The 26,586-nt window shown below is 47.7% G+C and overlaps 1 protein-coding gene across 2 annotated transcripts in view; it reads right to left on the bottom strand.

Annotated features, from left to right (window-relative positions):
• CSMD2 (CUB and Sushi multiple domains 2) overlaps window positions 1-26,586 on the bottom strand; it is a 678,038-nt gene that overhangs the window by 190,254 nt on the left and 461,198 nt on the right. For both annotated transcript variants that reach the window (XM_068966215.1, XM_068966217.1), the window contains exons 20-22: window positions 16,816-17,031; window positions 14,880-15,068; window positions 8,085-8,254 (exon numbers count right to left, since the gene is read on the bottom strand). In XM_068966215.1, coding sequence (XP_068822316.1) covers window positions 8,085-8,254; window positions 14,880-15,068; window positions 16,816-17,031 — 575 coding nt within the window. The remainder of the gene's footprint in view (window positions 1-8,084; window positions 8,255-14,879; window positions 15,069-16,815; window positions 17,032-26,586) is intronic.

Here is a 26,586-nt window from a genome sequence, read left to right as displayed (position 1 = left end):
AGCATCAGGGTCTTTTCAAATGAGTCAGCTCTTCATATCAGGTGGCCAAAGGACTGGAGTTTCAGCTTCAACATCAGACCTTCCGATGTCACTCAGTTGTGTCCAACTCTTTGTGACCCCATGGACTGTAGCCAGCCAGGCTCCTCTGTTCATGGGATTCCCCAGGGAATAATACTAGAGTGGGCTGCCATTTCAAATAAATAATACAATAGCTTCTTTTAGTAATTTTGCCTTTAAATCCACCTGGAATTTTGGCATATGGTAAAAGATAAGATGGGCTCCCCAGGGGCCACCAGTGGTAAAGAACCTGTCTGCCAATGCAGGAGACCTAAGAGACACGGTGTGATCCCTGGATCAGGAAGATCCCCTGGAGAATGGCTTGGCAACCCATTCCATTATTCTTGCCTAGAGAATCCCATGGACAGAGGAGCCTGGTGGGCTACAGTCCACAGGGTCACAAAGAGTTGGACACAACTAAAGCGACTTAGCATGCACAAAAGATAAGATACATTTTCTTCCTTGTTGATTAGCCATTTTAAACTAATTAACTCTGTAAATATTTTGCCCATTATCAACTTTAAAGCCACCTTTATCATATATATAGTTCAACAAATTTTGGGGGTCAACTTTCTATGCTACCACAGTTATTTCTTTGTCTATTCCTGCATGTGAGCTGGACTTCTGAGGTGGTGCTAGTGGTAAAGAACCTACCTGCTAATTCAGGAGACATAAGAGATACAGGTTCAATCCCTGGGTCAGGAAAATCCCCTGCATGAGGGTCTGGCAAGCCACTCTAGTATTCTTGCCTGGAGAATCCCATGGACAGAGGAGCCTGGCAGGCTACAGCCCAGTCAGACATGACTCAAGCGACTTAACACGCATGTACATGAGCTATACTGTTTTAATTATGATAGCTTTGTAATATATTTAAATATTTAGTAGGGCAAGTCCCCTCTCATTTGTCTTCTTTTAACTTAAGAAATTCTTCTCTCATATTTATTCTTTTAGATAAACTCAAGAATTTTCTCAAATTAAGAAAAACAACAACTCTCCGTACTCCCCTCAAAAGACCCAAAATAATTTCTATAATTCTCACTGATTAACATTAAACATATGGATTGATAACAGAGAAAACATATATCTGCATGATATTAAGTCTTCCTATCCATATATAGGACATCTGATTCCACTTAATAAAGTTGTCTTTTATATCTCTCAGTAAAGTCTGTACTTATTCCTGGGCATTTTAATATTTTTTATTGATTTTGGCATTTGGGTCTTTGTATGCATTTATTTCCTAACAGAATATTGCTTGTCCATAAGAAAATGGCTTTGATGGTCCAGTTCATCATTAGATATAGGTGATGGATTTATCCCTGACAAATCTGAGAGAATCTGTACACAGCCAGTACATCTAACCTTCTTTTTTCTCTATTAGATGCTTCCACTTTTTTCAGCTTTATTGAGGTGTAATTGACAAATAAACTTGATTTTTAATATGCATGAAACAACTACATCTAATAAGACAGGTCAGCAAGATGGCTGCCTTCAAAATATGTTAAGTGGATCGTGTTTAGCACACAGTTACAATGTAACATTCCTACAAACATTGCCGCATGCATATCTGCTTACACACCTATTCAAGGTTCTCTATGGCATACATGTAGAACTAGAATGGAGAAGCAGGTCACACAGGGAAGGTACATCTTCAACTCTGTTAGATACTGTCAGTCTGCTCTCCGAAGAGTACACCAATTTAATCTGTCTACCAGCAACGTAGGGCAGCTTTCATTACTTTATATCTTGGCCAACACTTGCTATTTTCAGGAACTCTAAAACTTTCCAATATGATGAGTGCGAAATGGTTTCTTGTTTTAATTTTTATGTCCCTGATTATCACCAAAGTGGAACATCTTTTTGCATGTGTATCAATTCTACACTCCTCTTCTGTGAATTGCCTGTTCATAGACTTTAGCCAGCCCTGAATATGAAACCTCCCTGCATTTATTTTAGTTTTATGTCCTTCAGAATAAAGTTTTATAATTTTCTCAGTTAATGTTATACATGTTTGTTAGGCTTATTCCTAGGTGTCTGAACAGTTTTTGTTTCTCTTATGAGAACTCTTCCTTCTCTCTTATTACGTGTTTGAATTGGTTGTAGAAACATCAGTGGCTTTGCTAAATTGTCTTATTGGTTCTGATAATTTATTGGTTGGTTGTTTTGTATTTCCCAAATAAGAGACAATTAGGATATTCCGTTCTAATTGTTACGGTTTATTTGCCCTTTTCTTTGTATAATTGTAGTGGCTTGGATCTGAATACTATTGATGGTAGCAGAACAACTGATCTTGTTCCTGACTTTACCGGTAATCCTTAGGAAGTTTTGTCATTAAGTATAATGTTTGCCACAGGTGTTGGTAGAAATTTTTTTTTATCTGATTGAGAAAGTTCTGTCCATAGCTTTATGAGATATTTTTACAAATCATGAACAAGTACTGACTTTCATCACATGTTTTGGGATATGTTTGCAGGATCTTATATTTTTCTCTCCTAATCTGTTAATGGGTTTCCCAGGTGGTGTTAGCAGTAAAGAACCTGCCTGCCAACGTGGGAGGCATAAGAGATGCACGTTTGCTCTCTGGTGCTGGGAAGATTCTCTGGAGGAGGGCTGGCAACTCACTCCAGTATTCTTGCCTGGAGAATCCCATGGACAGAGGAGCCTGGTTGGGTATAGTCCATAGGGTTGCAAAGAGTTGGACACGACTGAAGCAACTTAGCATGCAAATCTGTTACTAGAATAAAATTGCTGATATTTGACAGCCCTTGACCTACGAAAAAAGGTAATTTCACATGGGTTACCCAGTAAATAAAATTAGGAACTCTTCTAATATTGACACATTCTTATATTCCTGGAATCCACCCCATTTGGTTATTTTTGTTTTAATGTGCAGCTAGATCCAACATGATTCTCTGTTAGGACTCCTGGTCTATGATCATAAGTGAAACTGGCCTAATACTTTATACTGTCCTTATTCAGTTTGATATAAGTATTTTTACTTGTCCTATTTAAATGGGTGGAGATATGAGTGCTAATTTTCCTCTTTTTGAGACAGTTTGATTATTGTAGGGGTTAATCGTTCCATGAAGTGTTCTGAGTTTATCTGTAAGACAGTCTAGGCCTGCACACTTTGAGAGACAATATGGGAGAATTCCCATGTTTTAAATGGCTATTGGTTTATTCCAATTTGTATTTTTTCCTGATATCAGTACTTTTTATCTATAAAATCTTCCATCCCATTTAAGCTTTCTTAGTTTTTGGCTTATGCTTGTCCTAAGCATATTCAAAAACAGAGACATTACTTTGCCAACAAAGGTCCATCTAGTCAAGGCTATGGTTTTTCCAGTGTTCATGTATGGATGTGAGAGTTGGACTGTCAAGAAAGCTGAGCGCCGAAGAATTGATGCTTTTGAACTGTGGTGCTGGAGAAGACTCTTGAGAGTCCCTTGGACTGCAAGGAGATCCAACCAGTCCATTCTAAAGATCAGCCATGGGTGTTCTTTGGAAGGAATGATGCTAAAGCTGAAACTCCAGTACTTTGGCCACCTCATGAGAAGAGTTGACTCATTGGAAAAGACCCTGATGCTGGGAGGGATTGGGGGCAGGAGGAGAAGGGGACGACCGAGGATGAGATGGCTGGATGGCATCACCGACTCGATGGATGTGAGTCTGAGTGAACTCCGGGAGTTGGTGATGGACAGGGAGGCCTGGTGTGCTGTGATTCATGGGGTCGCAAAGAGTCGGACACGACTGAGCAACTGAACTGAACTGAACTGAACTGAAACATTTTCTAATTGTTTTCATAATCTGTATCTTATCTATGACTATGTTTCTTTTTCATTATTAAAATTATATATTTGTGGCTTCTTTGTTCCTTGATCAGTCCGGCATACTCTATCTAGAATTCTGTCTATTCTATTCTGTTGTTTTTTTTTTTTTAGTTTTCTTTTTCAGTCATTTTTCCTTTTATCTTTAAACATATCTTTCTTCTACTTTCTTTGGATTCATTCTATTATTCAAGTACCTAAATCCTTATTTATTTTTAATCTAGATGATATGCCAGAGAGTAACAAATGTATATTAAATCTTCTACAATGATGGTGACTTTATTAAAATTTTTTACATTTCTAACAATTTTGATTTAATTTATTCATGCTATGTTATTTGGCACATAAAGTTTTACTGTGGATTGATTGTACATTTTATTAATATAAAAGAATTCTCTTTTTCATTTCATTATGAGATGAGAGTTCTCAAATTTATCTTATAATAAAGTGATTTCATTTTTCTGTGGTTTGCCATCTTCTGTTCATTGCCTCCATTCCATTTTTAATTGGGTGATCATGTTTTTCATCTCTGTTCAATCTTTCTTCATCTCAGATTGCCCTGTTTTCATTATTGCTTTTTTTTGTGTCATAAATATAATATCCTCTCAAATCCTGCTAAGAATACAAATTAGGAGCTTTTAAAGTTTTTTTTTTTTTTCCTTTGTTGCTTACAGAGGGGGCGATTAAGTCTGACTCCTCAGACAGGTCCCGTCTTCTGATCTACTGAATATTTGTACATATCCGGTTCATTTTCCTGTTGGCAAATCACAACAGGGGGAGAAGAAGAAAGGGCAGTGGGAAGACTCAGTCATCTCTAAGGGGGAGAAGAAGGACTGAGCCAGAAGAGGCCGTAACAGAGTAGAAGCCTCTCCTGGTGCTAAAGCGTGTGTGTGTGAAGGAGTGCGCGCGCGCGCGCGTGTGTGTGTGTGTGTGTGTGTGTGTGTGTGTGAGTGCGGCAGCCTCTTCTCTAATAAGCCTGCCCACTCTTGTCAGGTGCCAGCCAAGGCAGTGCTCTGCTTTATCCTGCTTGCCAAGGACAGCCAAATAAACTTCAGCATGTTGCGTTGTGAGGGAGCTTGGCTCTGGAGGTCTCTCTGGCCAAGCGCAGTTCCCAGAAGCACTAGTGGGATTGAGACCTGGCTCCTGCCAACAGTCCCCTGGTGTGTCCTTGGCTCCAGGCCCTGCTGCTCTGTGTGGCCTTCGATGCCTTTGTCCTTGAGGTTTCTAGCACTGCATCCACAGAAAACTTCACTTATGTGAAGTACAATTTGATCAGGCCCTTTCTCAATCTGGACCCCCTTTGGCCGGTATTCCATTTGGCAAACATTTCTTTAAGTTGTATGTGAAAGGCACCCTTACCGAATTTCCCCTGTTTCATGTCCCTTTAGTCATTTTCATGGAAACCTACATGTAGTTACATACATGGGCTTCCTGTGCCGTCTTGAACCAGGAGTTGTCTTTCCACACTATGGCACTGAGAGGCCCTTCCTGTCTTGCAGATATCAGAGGTCAAGATTTTGGTGGGAACCTATGTAGGATAAATCAGGAAGTTCTGGGAGACAAGCCAGAGTATGTGCAGGGTGAGGCCTAAGAAACATTCAGTTATTAAAGGTAAGGAAAAGACCAGGAGAGGGGAGGGTCACAAGAGCCAGAAAACAGTCATTCCGCAGGTTAGAAATACGAGCGTGTATGACAGGTTTAGAGGGTTGATCAGACGCCTGTGTTCGGGAGATGATGGGTCTCCTTGGGCAGCAAGGAGTCCAGGTACATGCTGGGGCTTCTTGGGAGGGTCAGGTGTGTCCTCGGGACTGGAAATATACCAATGCTCTGGCAGATTACACAGGGCAAGGGCAGGATGCTTGTGGGGGTGACTTGAGGTGCTGCTTCCTTTGGGTCAAGGGAGATCAGAGTGACAAGGGTAAACGGCCCTGCCGATGCAGCTGACGGCGGCTGCAGGTGGAGACCGTCACTGTGTGTTTCCTTTCGTTCCCAAACCACTCGTGTCCCAGGCTCTCCTTTGGGAGGGCAAGGGTTCTGAGGTGAAGAGTTAGAATGGGAAACCACATGACCTCCCGGGGCCCTGCCCTCTCCCTTCGCCAGACCCCCTTCTCTGTGGAAGCTCTGGTGGATACAAGATCATGTGACTAGTCCAGAGCCACAGCCCAGTCTCCTGAGGAGGACCCTACAGAGGCCTAGAAATGGGGGAAGAGGCTCTTCAGCAACAAGGTCAAACTCAGTATTAGAAGGCTGGTGGCAGGGTCCCTGGATAGGCGGCTGCAGAGACCAAATCTGAAGTCTTGGGAAGATCTCTCCAAGAAGCACAGAAAATCAGCCCTTCTCTCCATAGCCCCGAAGAACCATCTGAGGTCCTGATGCCTGCCTGAGCCCTCCCTGACCTCTGGCCTGGGGATAACGCCCCAGGTCCCTCCCTTTTGACCTGAGTGCATTCAAGTGTCTCCCTGTGGTCTATTAAGCTGCACCACTTGACCCTCAGGCAGAATCCAGACAGTGCAGTGGGGTACGCACGCCTGCTGACCATGTCTTAAGAGCGCCTCTGAGTCCAGACGCCCCTGGAGAGGATGCTCGGGCCCTGGTCAGGCCCCACATGACCTCCAGCCACCAAGGAAGGGACCCCTCTGCTGACCCCCGCAGGCCACATGCACAAAACTGCTGCTCACATTCCCTTCAAAACCTGAAAATTACGTTATGCCTCAAAAAGGCCTTCTTTTCCTGCGCGGTGAACAACAGCTTTTCTTTAAGATGTTCTCTGTATTGTCCAGCTTTCATCAATTCCATCTGGAGTGCTAGAGCGAGGAAGTCACCCTGGCCTTGCTGTCCCTGGGTGTGTTCTCTGAGGCTCTGCTGTAGGTGATGAAGAAATGAACGGAGGGCACTGAGGTCAGGGGGTGCCTGAAGACACCGTCCTTGGAAAGTACAGGGCCTGGGTATCGCTCACTTATGGGGAGAGGCACTCTGCTTTTCTGTGTCTGGGGAGCTCAGAGGTTGAAGAGCAGAGCTGAAGGGACCAATGATAGGGCCCCATTCCCTCCTGGGCCACTACCGTATTCTGTTCTATTTCAGGCGTATCTGGTCCCAGCTGGTCATCTCACAGTATGGCCTCTTGGCTTTAAGAATAATTAGATAACATTGAAAAAAACCTTCAGAACACACAGACACACACATGCCCCAGATGGGAGGGTCAAGAGTATCAACTCTATATACAAAGCACAGTATACTCATTATATCTAGAGAGAGTCCTAAGGGGTGGGGATTGCTTAATGGTTTCTCTCTGGATTTTCTAGAGCTGCGACCTTTGGCTGTTGCTAAAGTCTAGACTTCTCTAGTTACAGGGAATAAAACTATTCTAGAATATGCAAAAAACAAAAGTTCTTAGCCTAGGATGAAAATGAACCTACTCCATGGAGATTTTCCTTATAGTCCCTTTTAATAAGGCAGCTCTTTGATAAATTCTCCAGAGTCAAGGCTTTGGTTACACACATACACACATCATGTCTTACTGCAAGTACACAGTTAACCACACGCACACAAAGAAACGCAAGTCATATGTATGTTCAGCGTCTTAACAAGGCCCCCTCTATAAGCCTTTCTTTAGTCCAAGTCCTTTCACCTCTTTCTCTTATGGAGATCCTGAAATCACCTTCTTTAACCCCACTGCCACCTGTAGACCGCTACCATGGTGCACTGAAGCTGCTGAAACAGCCAAACCATTTACCGAAACCATAAACTCAAAACATACACAGATGCGCCCACACAAAACACAAATATGCATAGACGCAGATCCCTCAGACCAAATACACACACAGACACAGATGCACACACATCAAGAAATGTACATATAAACATACGGTATCCACACGTATTTATGATTTCTTCTTATCCACGTTGATGGTCAGAGTTCATAATGGAAAACCTGATCCACTGACCTGCCACCCCTACTCCATCACATACATATTTGAGAGCAGTTAGCTCCTAAGCAAACTCTAAATCCACGTTCCTTAGAATACATGCATTCTACCCTTCTCTCTTAGGTTCTCACTTCTCCCGGATGAGTGAGGACAATATCTTGGGACTCAAAGGGGAAGAAGAGAAGCTAAGTCCTTCGCACAGAGATAAATGGGCATGGTGACCACGCTTTTGCAGCCCGTAATGTGTGTACACTGTGACATCGCTCAGTGTTACCTTGAGGACATCTCCTTCAGAGAGTTCAAATGCCTTGGCTTTGAGCTGAATCCCCTTCCCTGGCTGGGTCTGGATGGAGTAGATGCATTCGTGGTTGTTACTGTAGTTCACAGGAAAGTTGGGGGACAGCAGAGTGCCCTGAGTGCCCGTGACCGAACTCCCACACTCCGCTGGAAACGAAATCACAATAATAACAGATTAATGCCGGCCAGCTACATCCGGGACGCAACGCACAGCGCTGGGGAACCTCACAAGACGACAAGCCGCTTGCCTCTCTACCTGCCGACGCGCCTGCCCACCTGCCCATTTGTCTGCCTGTCTATAGGACTGCTAATCAACGTGGTTTTTTGTTTTGTTTTTTATGAACACCAGACTATCTGTAGTTCTGCTTGGTCCCTTTACTTCTCTCCTTCAGTTTGTCTGTCTTTCTTCTTCAGGAACAGAAACGAACCCACCAGTCACCCTTTACTTTTCAAGTGTCATGAAGCAGCTACTCTCCCATCTGCCCATATAGTATCATAGCAACAGAAATGACCAAGGAGGGCATCAGGGGAAGCTGGGGGCCACCAAGTGAGGAGGGATGCAGCCTTTCCGTATCAGAGGATAGCAACCAAGAGGGGACGCATTAGGATAATAATCGCTAGCATCTCCCAAGCTTTACAAAAAACGTTTCAGCCATTAATCACAAACTGATTATCATTCCTGGTTTAAATATAAAGACTCTGGTACTTAGCAGTTTAGATTGTCTCTCAATTCAAGAAGAGGAGGGGGCTGACAACTCAACCCTCTTGATCCTAGAATTTAGGGCCTCCGAGGCTCTGGAGAAAGGTTTGGCACAGACCCATGGAAACCCTGTTTGGTGCAACAGCTAATGAATTCACACCTTCCTCTCAAAATCTGTCTCTTCCTCCAGAATTACTCATTCTTTCCCCATTGTTCCCACACCTTTATTTTTAGTACTTGACTTGTTTGTTAACATTTCTCTCTCCTCCACTTCACTGTGGATGCTTCCGGACTTGGTCATATTTCTGCACCCTCAGCACCCACCCGTTCACTTGGCGCCTGGGCAGGACAGGCAGCAGTGAGGAAAGGGGAGGTATCTCGGGGCAGGCCGTGTGCTGGAAGACTCTGCAGTCAGCTCCCTAGGGGCTTCAATAATTAGGAAGCCACTTCCTAGGCTTCCCTGTGGCAGAGCATCTACCAGACTGCACCCTGATAGCTTGTTACTTGCCTGTACCCCCTACCCAAACAGTGAGTTACTTGAAGGTCAGGGTCATGCTTAATGAATCCATGAATTTACAAGGCTTGGCCCAGATTGTCTGTAAAATAAATATTTGCCAAATAAATGAATGAATAAACATGGAGGACGCTGACCTCAGAGGATGGACAGCTCTAAAAATAATTAGATTCTGGAAGGATATAAATACACATCCAGATGGCAGGCCCATTATTTGTCTGGACATATAGGGAGTCTGGAGCAAGGCTTGAATCTCTGAAGTTGATGGTAGCAAGTCTGCTTCCTCCAAACTGCTCCTCAGTGTCCCTGTTCTAGGCACAGTCATTGGCTAGAAGGGCCCTGAGGTCAACCAAGGAGCTGCTGACCACACATTCAACTCTGCTTGTCTAAGCCTGGAGTATCCTGGGCCACAGCAGTGTGGAGGAAGCATGTGATGCAAGAAAACTCAGAGTGGAGCCTCTTGTGGGCTTAATTGCACCTTTGTGTGTTCTCTTGTCCCCAGGGCTGCTCCTTATGATCATGTTCCACCCACCAGTCCCTACTTTTTCATCCAGCCCTACTCCCTGGGTTCTTTTCATTTCAGGACCAGTTTCAGTTTCCTAAGACTTTACCTTAATCATTACTGTGGACTGTGTGTTTGTGTCTCCCTGACAAATTCCTATGCTGAAGCCCAGATCCCCAAGTATGATGAGGTGAGAGCCCTCAGGGTGGGGTCAGTGCAAGAGAAACAGCAGAGGAACTGAGCAGAGCCCACAATACAGCAAGAAGGCCGCTATCTGGCAGCCAAGCGGAGGGCCTCCACCTCACACTGAACCTGCTGGCACCCTCATCTGGAATTTGCTAGCTTCCGGATCTGGGAGTAAGAAATGTGCATCGTTGAGGCCACCCACATGCTGGTATTTTCTTACAGCAGCTCACAATGAAAAAGACACCCATCATCTCTCTTGGAGGAGAAATCTCGCTTTGCAGGACTTTCAACTCAGCCTGTTTGCAAAGGGTTCAAACCTGCGTAATGAATGTCTTAGGCTGGGGCATAAAACTAAAGTGGGGGTGGTAGACAGGAACCCTGGGGGCCGCTGATACTTTAGGTGGATATTATTTCTAAAGTGTGGATATATTTTGGGTGCCCTCCGATGAAGGTGGGTATTTGGGCAGGGTGTGCTGAAGGATGTGCGTGTTTAGACATGTATTATTCCTCAGTCCCATCACGTGGGCAGCCCTCTGAAGCAGCTCTCCATCATCTCTGGGGTCACACGGTATTCCCTTCTGTCTAGGGAATGGCATGTGGTGCACTGGGATGAGCACAGACTTTAGACACAGACAGACCAGTTATATCACCTCTCTGAACCACTGTCTCTTCATCTGCCTCCAGCTGGACAATAACAGCATCCACATAAAGCTAGAGAGGACTAGGCTATGAAATTTTATGATGAAAAGGGTGAATATGTGGGCTTCCCAGGTGGTGCTAGTGGTAAAGAACCTGCCTGTCAATGCAGAAGACATAAGAGATGAGGGTTCGATCCCTGGGTTGGGAAGATCCCCTGAAGGAGGGCATGGCAATCCACTCCAGTATTCTTGCCTGGAGAATCTCATGGTCAGAGGACCCTGGTGGGCTATGATTCACAGGGTCACAAAGAGTGGGACACAACTGAAGTGACTTGGCAGCAGCAGCAGGTGAGTATATCGGAAGTGGTTTGCACCTGGCTGCAAATGTAACTACAGCCATGAAATTAGAAGACGCAAGCGCTCCTTGGAAGGAAAGCTATGACAAACCTAGACCATGTATTGAAAAGCAGAGATGTTACTTTGCCAACAAAGGTCCTCAGAGTCGAAGCTATGGTTTTTCCAGCGGTCATGTACGGATGTGAGAGCTGGACCATAAAGAAGCCTGAACACCAAAGAATTGATGCTTTCGAATTGGGTTGCTGGAGAAGATGTCTGAGAGTCCCTTGGACTGCGAGATCACCGCGAGATCAAACCAGTGAGTCCTAAAGGAAATCAACCCTGAAAATTCATTGGAAGGACTGAGGCTGAAGCTGAAGCACCCATACTTTGGCCACCTGAGGCGAAGAGTTAAGTCTTTGGAAAAGACCCTGATGCTAGGAAAGATTGAGGGCAGCAGGAGAAGGGGGTGAAAGAGGATGAAATGATTAGGTAGCATCATCAACTCAATGGACATGAGTCTGAGCAAACTCCAGAAGATAGTGAAGGACAGGGAAGCCTGGTGTGCTGCAGTCCATGGGGTAGCAAAGAGTTGGACATGACTTAGCAAACAACATAGCACCTAGTAGGCCCTCAACAAGTATTATTCCTTTCTCTTCCCATCTAACCCAATGAATCTGCATAGCTTATCTACTTTCATTTGGAGCCCTAACTGCCCGGGCTCTGGGACTGTCAGGAAGCCCATGAAGCTTCCTGGGAAGCAGGTGTTCGTTGCCTGACACTCACAGCGCCCTCACTGTTCCTGATGCCTCTTGCTCACCACCTAGTTCCTGAGAGTTGGTTTTCATTACACGTGGGCCTTGGTATAGTTTGGCACTTCATTCTTGCCCCTGGCTTGCTGCACAAGAGCTAGAGGCCATTTCTGCCCCAGCATGGCTCTCTCCTCTGTCCCACATGCCCAACTCCTCGATAAGGAGGGAAAGGGGGCCAACAGCTTCAGATGGACCCCTCTGCCAAGGCCTTTTTCCAGGGCACCAGGGAGTGTCCAGGAGGTAGAGAGACATGGTGCTGGCTCCTGGGAGGGCTTCTGAAGTAAGGGGAGGTGAGCAGATGCATTGAAAAGTCAAACACAAGCATAAATGAAAACAAATAAACATTCCAGAGAAACACAGTCATCTGTGCTGGCAAGCACTGCGGCTGATTCAGGCATCTTTGACTTCTGCCATCCCATCGGAAGAGGTCTCATTAAGGGCAGGGGCATGTCATGTCCCTCAGTCTGGGGCACCCCCCCGAGGTGGAGAGTTAGGGCTGCTCCATCACACGGGGCTCCCAAGGACAGGGTCATTCTGCAGAATGGGGTCCTCTGGGGTCAGGGCTGTCCCTTCTATCTCCAGTTTAGGGGACCCTGAGGTCAGGGGCTGCTGTGTTGCCCGCCACACCATAAATTAGAGCCCAGAGCTGTTTATCTCCTTCTCAGGGGGGCATGTTCCTGGTAAGTCATCCAATTTACACCTCCAGTGCATACGGCAACCGGGAGCATCTCCCGAGTGGGCATTCCCATGATACCTCCAGCCTGAGGCTCTGTTGTGGGCCTGGCGGTAATTAGAGGTGATTATAATTGCTATGCAGTATTAATACATACAAAACAGCAGACAAATGGAATAATGAAAATATTGTGAGGTGCCACGAACAAACAGTAATTGGAATAATAAGTTACAGAATGAGTTTATGGAACGAGATCGATGAGGTGAGAGCTAAGGGCGTGAGCACATCTGCGGTCCTGGATAATCCCATTCAGGAAAAACTCCCCTCAGAACCACTGAGCTGAAGACATTTTTCCAGAGAAGAAAAGAGCTGCTAGCAGCCAGGTTGAAACTGAACCTACACAGTGGGAGCTACATGTGTGTCTGCACGTATGCACAGGTTAGGGTGGCCGGATGCTCCACGGCAGGGGTCCCCAGCCTCCAGGATCTAAGGCCTGATGGGCTGAGGTGGAGCTGATGTAATAATAATAAAGTGAACAACGAATGTAATGCATTTAAATCATCCCGAAACCTTCTCCTGCATGTCGGTCAGTGGAGAAACTGTCTTCTGCAAAACCGGTCCCTGGTGCCAAAAAGGTTGCAGACTGCTGCTCTGGGGGGGATGAATAAAATTTGAGATCACTTAATTGATCAGAAATGGGATTCTTTATCTATTTGTCTTAATGCTTCCCCTCTGAGATCGTGCAAGGGTGTTGGTTGTTGGTCATCGATATATAAGGATTAAAATGTTATTGGCCAAAGGATGATAATCATATGGCACCCTCCTGCTTGATGTAAACCATGCCTTCTAATCTGGAGTAAAACCTGTGAGCTGGGTATTGCTATCTCTGCTTTATAAATACAGAGAAGCTGGGGCCGATGGGATTGGGTGGCCTGCCCAAGATCCAGTGGCTGGTAAATGGCAGAGCAGAGAACTGACTTTGGGCCCATGTGATCGGCTGGCCCGAGCCCAGCCCATCTTGCCACCCTGTTTATGACGGTCCCCTCCAGAGCCCCCAGGGCTCTGTGGCATTTCCCAGGCAAGGCTGACCTCGTGGACCCTCAAGATGCCAACCGCTGCTTCAGTCAGTGCAGTGCTGTCTCGATCTGTTTGGTATTTTGGGGTTTTCTTTAATATTGAACATGCGTTCCTAGCGGCTAACAGTGAGCATGGTAAGTACTCCACTGAGCCAGCCTGTGTCCATCTACCCCATGGTGTGAGTATCGAGCAAGCAGCGCATGAACCTTATACACGTGGGGCAGCCAGCAACTGCCCCAGCTCCCTGGAGTATCACCTCATTTCTCTGCACCCTCTGGGCCTGGAGCTCTGAAGAGTCTTCTCCGGCTCCTTGGCAAGGAGGCCGGCAGGGCCTGAGGTCATAGGGCTCCTGGTCTCAACTCCCTCAGCTACCTCTTTCACCTCATCATCTACTGTTTTTCCCATCGCTCACTCCAGACTGGCCTGCAAGCCGTTCCCGAAGCAGTGAGCACCTCGTGGCTCAGGGCCTTGGCACTTGGCCCCCTCGTCTCCCATGAATGCCTTGGGATCTCCTTGGATGCCTTCAGATCCCTACTATATATTGTTAACCCATCAGAGAAGCCTTTCCTGATCACTTTTTATAAACACTTCCCACACTTTCTAAGCTGACTTACTCTTTCTCTCTAACCCTCAACCCTGCCTGCCACTACACATCCACGTGCTGGTAGCCCATCTCCCTCCACCAGAATGTGAGAGCAGGGGTGGAAAGGCTTCCTCCGTGACGTTCAGTTTTATATTCCCAGCATCTAGAAGCATGTCTGACCTGCAATGGGTGCTCTAGAAATGAACTTAACTCTTGCTTCCCTCTGCCCTCTGTCCTCCCCAGTTGAATGGATGGAGTCTTTCTGGAAAGTCTCAAAAGCTAGCACACTCACTGAACTAGTAAAATCAGCCCTCTCTTCCACCATATGGGGACTCTTCATGGGCAAAGGTCATACCTCCTTCCCACAGGTCCACCCACGCCCCACCCAGATTTCCCTGCAAGAGGCATCCAGAAGCCATGGGGACGTGCGTTAAGGGTGGGAGTTGATGGTATGGAAGTTGATTTCATCCGAGTGCCTCCTGTGGACCCACTTTGCAAAGGTCAGCTGAAGCTACCAAAGCCCATGAAGCAGGTGTTGGCTGCCATCCCTCCTGTACAGATAACGAGGCTGGAGCGGAAGGATGGTAGGCCACCCACCGAGGTCCCACTGCAGGTCACCGTGTGCTAAGACACTTCTCAAGCCCAGTCCCATTGGCCCCTTGGCCCATGTGTGTTCCACTACCTCACGGCAATTGACTAAAGTTCGGCCAACCCCCTTAGTGAAGCAAAATGAAAGCACGTGACCACCTACCAACACACCTTGGCAGAGGCGAACTCCACAGGCGCCGTCTGCCCCCCAGGCACGTGATGCGGGCCGTGCCCTCCAGACGGTACCCGGGGAAGCAGGAGAAGGTCAAGGTGTCGCCTACGCCAAACTGCAAGCCCTTCCGGATGCTGTAGGCTGGGACCTCGGGCTCCTCGCAGGGTTCCAGGTCATACTCTGGAAGGGAGGCAAGAGAGCCGGGGTCAGAGACAGAGGAGAGGCACACAGACAAAGACGCCAGGGAGAAGAGGGCGAGAGAGGAGGACAGACAGAGGCACGGGATATGCAGGGATCCACGAAAGGCAAGGAGAGGAGAGAGAACTTGAGAGGGACAGAGGCAGGTGAGAACAGGCAGGTTGTGCTCCGGGTGGTCTGAGCGCTTCCCAGCCCGGAGGAGTGGGAGAGGGCACCGTGTTTCTCGAGGCTGGCTTCCCAGGGGGATTTATGAGGCTGACCTGTCCCTCCTCTAACCTTCATCTCCACATGAAGCCCAGCTTCAGGCCTGCAGATCCTCCTGCCCCTTTCTCCCTGGATACCGAGCCAATTCAATTCAATTCAGCCTGGTTCTAGAGGGGTCAGAATGGAAGACCCAGCCTAGGGCAATTTACATTTGGAAAAAGAACCTAAGAGCTGAATTTGGTTAAAGCTGAGCCTCAGGAGCACTGACACTTGAGGCAGATGGCAAGTGTGACGGAGTGGCATTGCTGGACCAGGGACCGGCCTCTAGTGACTTTACGTCTCTAGCGATGACACAGAAGTACTTCTCCCCTTGTCCTCATGGGCAATGCCCTTCTGGGACACTGTACCCCAGGGCTCCGTGTGGTTGGGAAAAACAGACGGGATAAGGCAGATGGGGGTGCCTCAGAGGTAATGAACCCTTCTGCCAATGCAGGGGCCACAGGAGATGTGGGTTCTATCCCTGGATGGGGAAGATTCCCCTGGAGGAGGAAATGGCAACCCACTCCAGCATTCTTGCTTGGAGAATCCTGTGGACAGAGGAGCCTTGCAGACTGCAGTCCTTAGGGTTGCAAAGAGTTGGACACGACTGAAGTGACTTAGCATGCACACAGGCACAAGGCGGGCCGGCTGGATATGTCCCATCAGCCAGCACATGGCAGAAGGCATCTGCTGGAGGGACGTTGCAGGGCTGAGCTGGGCCACATCCCATTTCCTAGAGGTCAGATATCTCTTGCACATCCCAGGAAAATCTACCAGCTACCTCTGCTCCTGGATGGGAAGGAGGGTGCTCTGGGAGCAAGTGAAACGAGCTGCAGAGGAGCAAAGGGTCCTCTTTCCTCCCTGAGTGAAAACTGAAAAGCTTTCATTTCAGGATTCCTAAACACAGTGAAAATTATCCATCACTACTAAATTAGCGTTGGTGAAGCAGTCTCCGAATGAGACCAAAACACTCCAACATGTTAATTTCCATCTCCCTTCTTTTTCTTTGTTTTTGGAAATTGCTGTAGTTGTGAAGTAGTGGAAGTGGAATTAAAGAAGGATCTGGACTTGCTAGGGCTGGAAGGGACTTTGGTAAATGGCAGCCCACTCCAGTATTCTTGCCTGGAGAATCCCATGGACGGAGGAGCTTGGTGGGATACAGTCCACAGGTCGCAAAGAGTCGGACACGACTGAGCGACTTCACTTTCACTTTCACTTCACTAGTTCCATCAGTTGGGCCGGTCACATTCAGAGAGAACCCTGAACACCTTCACAGAAGGAGATCCCCCCACATATCTGCTAATTCCTTCCAACCCACTATAAGCAATGTTCATCCTTGTATCTAAACAGACTACCTTCTGCCACAGCACTGAGGTTCCCCTCCTAGAGGCTGGGGAGCGGACCCGCGCCACCTGCTGGCTGACAGTGGGGGTGGGGTGGAGGCACAGAGTGCCCTCTTGGCCTGAGGGACCCTCAAGTGCTGTACCTGAGAAGGTGATGTTGAAGCCTTCGTAGGACATAGAGAAATCGGAAATGAAGCGGACCTGGGCGGTGAAGTTGCCATAGAGACCGGCGCTGATGGGGGCCGGCAGCCGTGAGCCCGTCAGCTGGCGCAGGGGCTGGGTGAAGCTGCCGTTCTCCGTGATGAGGAGGTAGTCGTGGCCGCTCTCCAGGTGGAAGGTGTGGAAAGTGAAGAACACACCTGCCGGGAGCCAGAGGGTCAGGGGACAACGGTGAGAGGGGGCCCAGCTGCACGCGGGGGTCTGCCGAGCATTCCCCGTTTGTAAACATCTATCGGTGTGCAGAAGTCTAAACAGCAACACGCAGAGGCCAAACTGACCGAAGGGCCCAGGTGAGCCAGACACCCTCTTGCCCACAGGCTCACTCAGGGACGAGGACTCTGCTTCAGGTTTGTCCCAGTTTGAAAAGGAGATTTATGGTTAGGGCATTCATTCAGTCAACAGGTTTTCGTATATTGTTGGGTGTTTCCTGGGGTAGGATTCAGGGCTGGGTGGGTGTAATGGGATAGAGCCACCGTGCAGAGTGACCATCGCTGTCATCAGTATAGGTCAGACTGCATTGGGGGACAGAAGGGAAAGAGGGAAAGGCAGGATGGCCTCATTAAAGAGTATTTGTTTAGGGTCTTAAAAGGAGGCAGGGGAAATAACTGGCTAAGAGGGGAGAGGGTGCCCCAGGCAGGGGACAGAGCTGCTGTGGATTCCAGGGCTTGGTGAGCCGGGCCGTGCTGTTGGGCATACTCAGCTGGGAATATCCATTAGAAGAGCTGGACATGTAGGCTCTCTGGGGCCGGACTGGATATTTTTTGAGAGGTGTTGAGGGCCTATCCTATCCAGAGTGTACCAGATTTCAGATTAGCAAGATGTTGGTGGCTTTGAGAAGGAGGAAGTGGAGTGAGGAGAGGCAGAGAAAACAGTTAGAAGGATGTCAGCCATGCACTGAGGAGGGTGGATGGGGTCGGCCAAGCGGACAAGAGCAGGAAAGGGACGTGGGACACGGGAGGCGAGGTGGACACAGATCAGAGGCAACAGAGGCAACGGAGGAGCCAAGGGGTGACAGGGAGGGTCCTGACCTGAAGGACAGTGATGTCTTTCGTGAGCCGGGGCTGGACACATAGGAAGAGGAGCAAGTGGTGGCAGGGTAATGACTTTGGCTTTGAACACTCTGCACGGTCAGCATTCAAGAAGCACCAGCTAGCAGGAGGGAACTGGACGTACAGATTGGAGTTCAGGGTTAAGGTCGGATTATAGCAGTAGAGATCTGGGGGGTCACTGGCAAACAGGTGCTAGCTGAACCCCCAAACATGAAGAGGAAGGGAGGTGGGCAGGGCAGTCATCAGAGTCGGGTAGGTTGGAAGCCTGGGGGGAAGTGGCATCACACAGAAGACAGGAGGAAGAGGAGCGGTCAGAGAGGGGCCAGGCAGCCATCTGAGAGCGAGAAGGGGGAGGGGCCATCCACTGAGGGGGAGGGGCTGAGAGCACCCACTAATGAGAGTAAATTTCAGCCCTCAGTATGTGTGTGTCACTGTTCTGAGTTGCTCTGTAGTTGGCCTCTATCAATGGGAAGGGAAGATACAACATTTCATCCTGCTACTAACCCTGCAACCTGGGTACGATTCTTCTCATCTCCATGTTACACCCGAGGAAACTGAGGCACAAAGCAATGAAATCATTTGTCCAAGGTCACCCAACCTGTAAGTGGGAAAGCTGGGTTCTGAACTGAGGCAATCTGGTGGCAGAGGCTGTGCAATAAACCACCCCAGGATGCAGCTTCTCCTGAGATGAAAAGAGATTCGAAGGTGGGTGGGTGGCAGGGCAGGTGGTAGGAGGGGCCAGGAGGTGAGCAAGGTGATAGAGCAGCAAGGTCTTAGCACCTAGAGCAACGCTTCAACTTGTCCAGACGGCAGCTGAGTTTGGGTGGACAGATGTACAATGCATGTCCGCCCACGAGCGAGTGTGCCTATGGGAATACACCCCATGGATGTGCCAGGGCAGGAACGTGGGGAGGCAAGGAATGCTGCGCCCACGTGCTGTTCAAAGTCCACGGACCTTGGCAGCCTGGGCATCGCCTGGGAGCTTGTCGGGAATGCAGAATCTCGGCCTCCACCTCAGACGTCCTGAATCAGCACTCGCATGCTAACAAGATCCTCCAAGAGATGTGGAGGTACATACAAGTGTGAGGACTACTTCTCTAGATAATCACTGACATGTTCAGGATAAACGGTGGTTAGATGCAAGGTCTTCACGCTAAAGCATTTTAGCTGTTTTCACTACTTTGCCTCTCTGTTGATAGAAACTGGCGATACAGAGGACTGGGGCTTCTACAGGCGGGGGTTGGGGGAACAGAACCCCGTAGAGGTGGTGGAAGCTGTTTGTAAATGTGCTGTGCTCAGGCAGCTGACATGCATCCATGTATCTATTTACTCAGAGAAATAGAGCCTGGGCTTCCCTGGTGGTCCAGGGGTCAAGAATCTGCCTTGTAAGGCAAGGGAGGATAATCTGATTCCTGGTCCAGGAAGATCCCACACGCCGCACAGCACCTGAGCCCGTGTGCCACAACTACTGAACCAGTGCTCCAGATCCTGAGGGCTGCAACTACTGAGCCCACGTCCTACAACTACTGAAGTATGCTCCCCTAGAGCCGGGCTCCACAGCAAGAGAAGCCGCTGCAACGAGAAGCCCACAGACTGTAACGAAGAGTAGCCCCCGCTTGCCACTAGAGAAAGTCTGCATGAGGCAACGAAGACCCATTACGACCAATAAATAAATCAATCTTAAAGAAAGAGAGAGATCTCGAGTGCTTGCCAAGTGCCAGATCTGTGCTAGGTACTGAGAAAGATCCCCCAGCCTGGTGGAGGAGACAGACACACCAGTAGTGAGATCCAGAGCGGGGGGCACAGAGGGAGAGTGGGTGACTGTGCCCCCGGGGCTGGGAAGGTGTCACAGCGGTCACAATCTGTGACATGAGGGGTGTAAGCACGCATGGAGTCCCACGGGCACGTGTGCCTGCAGGAATCCCATACTCCTGACACGTAAACACGTGTGCATACGAGAAGACCATTTTCCTTCTGCAGAGCTTGGCAAGAGGCTTGCTGGAACAGAGGGCTGCGTGGAGGCCAGGTCAGACACAGTAACAGGCAGAAACAGAGCTGAGTTAAGCACTGTGCCTTCTGTTTTTCGAGCGTGCAAATACAACACCCCCAAAGGAGGAAACACTTGGCAGGCATCCTAAGGATGAGTAAACAGCGGAGATGAAACCTCTGGCTTTCCCAGCTGTGTTGACCGCTCGGGGCTCCTTTGGCCATTGTGTGAAAATGAAGACATTGTCACAGAAATAGAGAGGCAGTGTTGGAGTCTGACTCCAGATTTGGTGTGAGAGATGCAGACTCAAACGAGGACTCCACTGGAGTGAAGCGTGCAGAATCGTGTGAAGGACGGCCTCTCACTGGAGCCGAGAGAGCAGGGTGCTGGGAGAGGAGCGGGTCTGGAGGAAGGCGGCCCCGGACCCAAAGCTCATACCGGTGGAAAGGTCTGGGCTGCAAAAATATGTGCCGATTAATGTAGTCTGATGTTTTAAAAAGCAGTCTAATTTGCAAGTGTGAGATAATTATAATTTTCCAATTTGAAGATATGTGTATATATACATACACAGGAAGTCTCAGTACTTTTTAGTATATTCTGTACTGTTCCTTTGGAGAAGGAAATGGCACCCCACTCCAGTATTCTTGCTCGGAGAATCCCATGGACGGAGGAGCCTGGTAGGCTACAGTCCACGGGGTCTCAAAGAGTCGGACACGACTGAGCGACTTCACTTTTAGACCTCATTTATAAGATTTGTCATCCTAATTAACTTATCAATAATAATAAAAAAGCAGAGACATCACTTTGCCGACAAAGGGTGCAGACAAAGCTATGGTTTTCCCACTAATCGTGTATAGATGTGAGAGTTGGACCATAAAGAAGGCTGAATGCCAAAGAATTGATGCTTTCAAACTGTGGTGCTGGAGAAGACTCTTGAGAGTCCCTTGGAGAGCAAGGGCATCAAATCAGTTGATGCTAAAGGAAATCAACCCTGAATATTCATTGGAAGGACTGATGCTGAAGCTGAAGCTCCAATACCTTGGCCACCTGATGCAAACAGCCGACTCACTGGAAAAGACCCTGTTGCTGGGAAAGATTGAGGGCAGGAGGAGAAGGGGCGACAGAGGATGAGATGGTTGGATGGCATCATCACCAACTCAATGGAGATGGGCTTGAGCAACTCTGGGAGACGGTGAAGGACAGCAAAGCCTGGTATGCTGCAGTCCAAGGAGTCATGAAGAGCCAGACATGATTTAGTGACTGAACAACAATGAAGATTTGGAGAAAGAAGGGTCTGGGCCAACATCGCTCTGTACCTGCAGTTCAGCTCAGTCGCTCAGTACCTTTAGGTGGCATTCAGTCCCTGGAGAGAGGAGCCCTGGGGCAGCACGTGCAAAGCCCGCAGCACAGTGCCCAGCACACAGGAGGCATCCTCTGTGCTCAGCTCATCTGACTTCCAGATAGTCTCGCGGGCTTAAAGCTGTCAGTCCCGGGGTCTTAGCGAGGACATGTCATCTGGACTCCGGAACTGGCTCTTCCCTTGGGCTGGGCATGTGGCAAGTTGAACAATCCTGACTTTCACTGAGTTTTGAGTTCCCCAGTTGTACTTTTACTGGTGGGGAGCAATCAAGTGTCAGCAGCCTCACAGTTCTGTTAACTGGAGATACTGTTACAAGCAGAGCCTGAGGGGTGCCTGCCCTCTGGGAAGGGTCTGAGTTCAGTTTACTTCAATTCATAGAGCTATTTCTTGAGTTTCTTCTGCGCCAGCATCAAGCCAGCAGTGGGGAAAACAAGGCAGACGTGTCTCTGGAAGAGCTGAGTCAGTCCGGGAGATGGATGATGGAGATGCGAGTTCCGTACAGGCGGAGTGAAGACTGACGTTGGAAAGGGAAGGATCACGTGGTGGCCCGTGGGAGGGAGCACCCCCCCAGACCCAGGGCTGGGGGCAGGGGGTCTGGAAGGCTCCTGAGAAGGATGAAGGAGCTGGCCATATGAGGGGAATGCTGGAGATGGTGCGGGGAGCAGAAGTGTTACAGAAGAAAAGTGCCCCATTGTGCCAAGCTCTAGAATGGCGTCCCCCAACCTTTTTGGCACCAGGAACTGGTTTTGTGGTAGAAAATTTTCCCACAGACCAGTGTAGGGATAGTTTGAGGCTGTTTCCAGTGCATTACATTTATTGTACACTTTATTTCTATTATTATTTTATCAGCTTCACCTCAGAGGATCAGGCATTAGATCCTGGAGCTTGGGGACCCCTGCTCTAGAGGGCAATGAAAGCCTAGGTACTGAAGGAAGTTCCATGTAGCTAGATCTTAACTTTTTAGAGGGCTCACAAGGAGGCTGAGAAAGGTACAACCAGGGCCATAAGGGGCACACTAGCTATTTCACCATTTGGGGCTCAATGCTAAGGGCTTGGTGATGCTTTCCATGGTTCTAAGGAAGAAGTGACCTGGTTATACGCTAGCGACCTCCTGATGATCCCAGCTAATTCCTGTTCACCCTTGGAGACAGGCCTGTCTCCACGCCAGGACTCCTGCCTAACCCCTGGGCGAGCCTCGACGCTTTCCTACCTCTGCCTGCTCTGTGCCAGCTTTGGGCACGATCTATTGAGAGGTCTCTCAGGCTGGATCTCTGCCTCTAAACCACAAGGCGGGCAATGCCACAGGGCTCGCTCCACTGTGTCTGTCTAGGACCCACAGTGAGCGCATTCGTTAAAAATTTGTTGAACTGTGTTGACTTCTAAGCAAACACACACACAGAGGCATGGATGGACCTAGAGTCTGTCACACAGAGTGAAGTGAGTCAGAAAAAGAAAAACAATTATTGTGAATTAATGCATATGTGTGGTATCTAGAAAACCGGTACTGATGGACCTATTTCCAGGGCAGGACTAGAGATGCAGACGTGGAGAATGGGCGTGCGGCCACAGAGAGGGACGGGGAGGGTGGGACGGACTGGGAGCTTAGGATTGACACATATACACCACCACGTGCAAAACAGAGAGCTAGTGGGAAGCCGCTGCACAGTGCAGGGGGCTCAGCTCAGCGCTCTGTGATGGCCTAGAGGGTGGGTCGGGGAGCGCCAGGGAGATCTAGGAGGGGAGGAATGCATGTGCACATATAATTGATTCACTTCACTGTACAGCAGAAACTAACACACAGTGTAAAGCAATTATATTCCAATAAAAATAATTGTTTCAAAAAAGAAAGGCAGAGAGGAACATATACCCCTATAACTAGAGACATCAGACGCAGAGAGAATCAGGACTACAGGGGGTCGCTCCTCTAGGGATCACGGGGGGACTGCCATTCTCTCTCTCTTGATGCCCCAGAGTAGCTTCTGGCTCTGACAGTGGTCAGCTCTGACCCAGGCGTGGTGGAGACAGCTCTGCAGGATGAACAAGGACACTGCCTCCACCATCCCTCTTCTCCTTGGGAACAACACCCTGGAGAGAAGGGGCCAGCCTCATCTCGCCCTGACTGCTGGGGGGTCCTGTCTTGGCCAAGAAGCCCCAGGCCATCTTAATCCTGGCTACATCAGGCCTACTGAAAAATGAAGTTGCTCAGTTGTGTCTGACTGTTTGCGACCCCATGGACTGTAGCCTGCTAGGCTCCTCCATCCACGGGATTTTCCAGGCAAGAATACTGGAGTGGTTTGCCATTTTCTTCTCCAGGGAATCTTCCTGACCCAGGGATTGAACCCAAGTCTCCCACACTACAGGCAGACTTTACTGTCAGCAAAGTGAAAGTTGCTCAGTCATGTCAGATTCTTTGCGACCCCAAGCACTATACAGTCCATGGAATTTTCCAGGCCAGAATACTGGAGTGGGTAGCCTTTCCCTTCTCCAGGGGGATCTTCCCAACCCAGGAATCAAGCTGGGATCTCCTGCATTACAGGTGGATTCTTTACCAACTGAGGTAAGGCAGCAAAGTGGTTAAATAGATCCGGTGGAATTATATGTGACTTTTCTTTTAAAGATTTTTCTTTTTGACTTGGACCATTTTTCTAGCATTCATTTAATTTGCTATAATGTTGCTTCTGTTCTATGCTTTGGTCTTTTTGGCCACCAGGCATGTGGAATCTTAGCTCCCTTACCAGGGATTGAACTCATGCCCCCTGCATTGGAAAGCAAAATCTTAACCATTAGACCACCTAGGAAGTCCTCCCCCTTTTTTAAAGATTTTTTTTTTTTTTGATGTGGACAATTTTTATACTTAGTGACTATTTTTAAAAAATTTTCTTTTTAAATACCAATAGTATAGTTTACATGGGATATATATTTATTATTCAAAATTAGCAAAAGGTCAAAAGATGAAAATAAGAGTCGACTAGTATTAACCTTTGGGGGTATAGCTTTTCAGGCTATTTTTTCTTGGTACATATCCTTGGTAATTTTTTAAAACTAAATATATTATTTTGGCAAACTTCTTTATTTAGTCAACAATGTATTATAGCCACTTGTAAAAATTTTTAAATATTCTTTCACACCATTCCTTTAGCTGCATGATAAGTTTTCATTATTTGGCTATACCATACACTGACTTAATGTGTCCTTACTGATGAACATCTGAGTAGTTACTAGTTTTTCTTTTTCTTTTTTTTAAATGAATAAAGTATTTTAGGGGATATCTTGGAGAAGGCAATGGCACCCCACTCCAGTCCTCTTGCCTGGAAAATCCTATGGATGGAGGAGCCTGGTAGGCTGTGGTCCATAGGGTCACGAAAAGTCTGACAGGAATGAGTGACTTCACTTTCACTTTTCACTTTCATGCATTGAAGAAGGAAATGGCAACCCACTCCAGTGTTCTTGCCTGGAGAATCCCAGGGACGCGGGAGCCTGGTGGGCTGCTGTCTATGGGGTCGCACAGAGTCAGACACGACTGAAGCGACTTAGCAGCAGCAGCAGCAGGGACATCTTTGTAGCTAAATCTTGATATAAAGTTTATTTATTTTCTTGAGATAAATTCCAAGAAGTAGAACTGCTGGGTCCAGAGCACATACATTCTTAAGGCTTTTGATTCACTGCTTAATCATCCTCTGGGAAGTTCGAATAGTTTCACACAACATTGGCATCAAAGAATAGCATGCCTGTCTCCACATGGTCCCCACACTGTTATGATATTCTCTGCTGACTTGAAAAGAGACATGGCATTTTGTTACGGGGTGAAGATGCACTTTTAAAATTGTTAGTGGGGTTGAGGTCTTTTCATTTGTATTTCTTCTGTTATGAAGTGCTAGTTGATAGCTTTGCTATATCAATAACCTCAGATAGGCAGATGACACTACCCTTATGGCAGAAAGCAAAGAGGGACTAAAGAGCCTCTTGATGAAGGTGAAAGAGGAGAGTGAAAAAGCTGGCTTAAAACTCAACATTCCAAAAACGAAGGCATCCAGTCCCATCACTTCATGGCAAATAGATGGGGAAACAATGGAAACAGTGACAGACTTTATTTTCTTGGGCTCCAAAATTGCTGTGTATGATAACTGCAGCCATGAAATTACAAGATGCATGCTCCTTGGAAGAAAGGCTATGACAAACCTGGACAGCATATTAAAAAGCAGAGACATCACTTTGCCAACAAAGGTCCATATAGTTAAACTTATGGTTTTTCCAGTAGTCATGTATGGAAGTGAGAGTTGGGCCATAAAGAAGGCTGAGAGCCAAAGAATTGATACTTTTGAACTGCGGTGTTGGAGAAGACTCTTGAGAGTCCCTTGAACAGCAAAGAGATGAAACCAATCAATCCTAAAGGAAATCAACCATGACTATTCATTGGAAGGACTGATGCTTAAGCTGAAGCTCTAATACTTTGGCCACCTGATGCGAAGAGCTGACTCATTTGAAAAGACTCTGATGTTGGGAAAGATTGAGGGCAGGAGAAGAAAGGGACGACAGAGGATGAGACGGTTGGATGGCATCACCAACTCAATGGACATGAGCTTGAGTAAACTCTGGGAGATGGCGAAGGACAGGGAAGCCTGGCATGCTGCAGTCCATGGCGTCACGAAGAGTTGGACATGACTGAGCAACTGAACAACAACAACCCAGACCTGTAGATCAGGTGTATTTTTTTCTTAAAAATTTTAAGAGCTCTTTTTATATCAGGCTAGCAGAGAAGGCAATGGCACCCCACGCCAGTACTCTTGCCTGGAAAATCCCATGGACGGAGGAGCCTGGTAGGCTGCAGTCCATGGGGTCGCTAAGAGTCAGACACAACTGAGCGACTTCACTTTCACTTTTCACTCTCATGCATTGGAGAAGGAAATGGCAACCTACTCCAGTGTTCTTGTCTGGAGAATCCCAGGGACAGGGGAGCCTGTGGGCTGCCGTCTATGGGGTCGCACAGAGTCGGACACGACTGAAGCGACTTAGCAGCAGCAGCAGCAGTGGTCCTTAGATGATTATATAGATTACAAATATTTTTATCAACTGTTTAAATATTTTATACAAATATTTTAAATATTTATACACTTATCTTTTTTTAAAAAAACCCTAAATCCATTTAAAGTGTTATTTAATCAAACATAACAGTCCATGCCTTTAAGGAGTCTACTCTTGCTGCTGTTCTTCAAGTATGTCCCACCTGAGGTTAGACTTTCATATCCTTCTGTTACTAGAATTTGTGGTTAAATGTGTGAAGTATGATTTGGTTTTTTCT

The sequence above is a fragment of the Capricornis sumatraensis genome, chromosome 2, assembly GCF_032405125.1.
Source record: "Capricornis sumatraensis isolate serow.1 chromosome 2, serow.2, whole genome shotgun sequence".
Taxonomy (NCBI): Eukaryota; Metazoa; Chordata; class Mammalia; order Artiodactyla; family Bovidae; genus Capricornis; species Capricornis sumatraensis.
The sequence above is the reverse complement of the archived record's forward strand: the minus strand, read 5'-3'. Positions and strand labels throughout refer to the sequence as shown.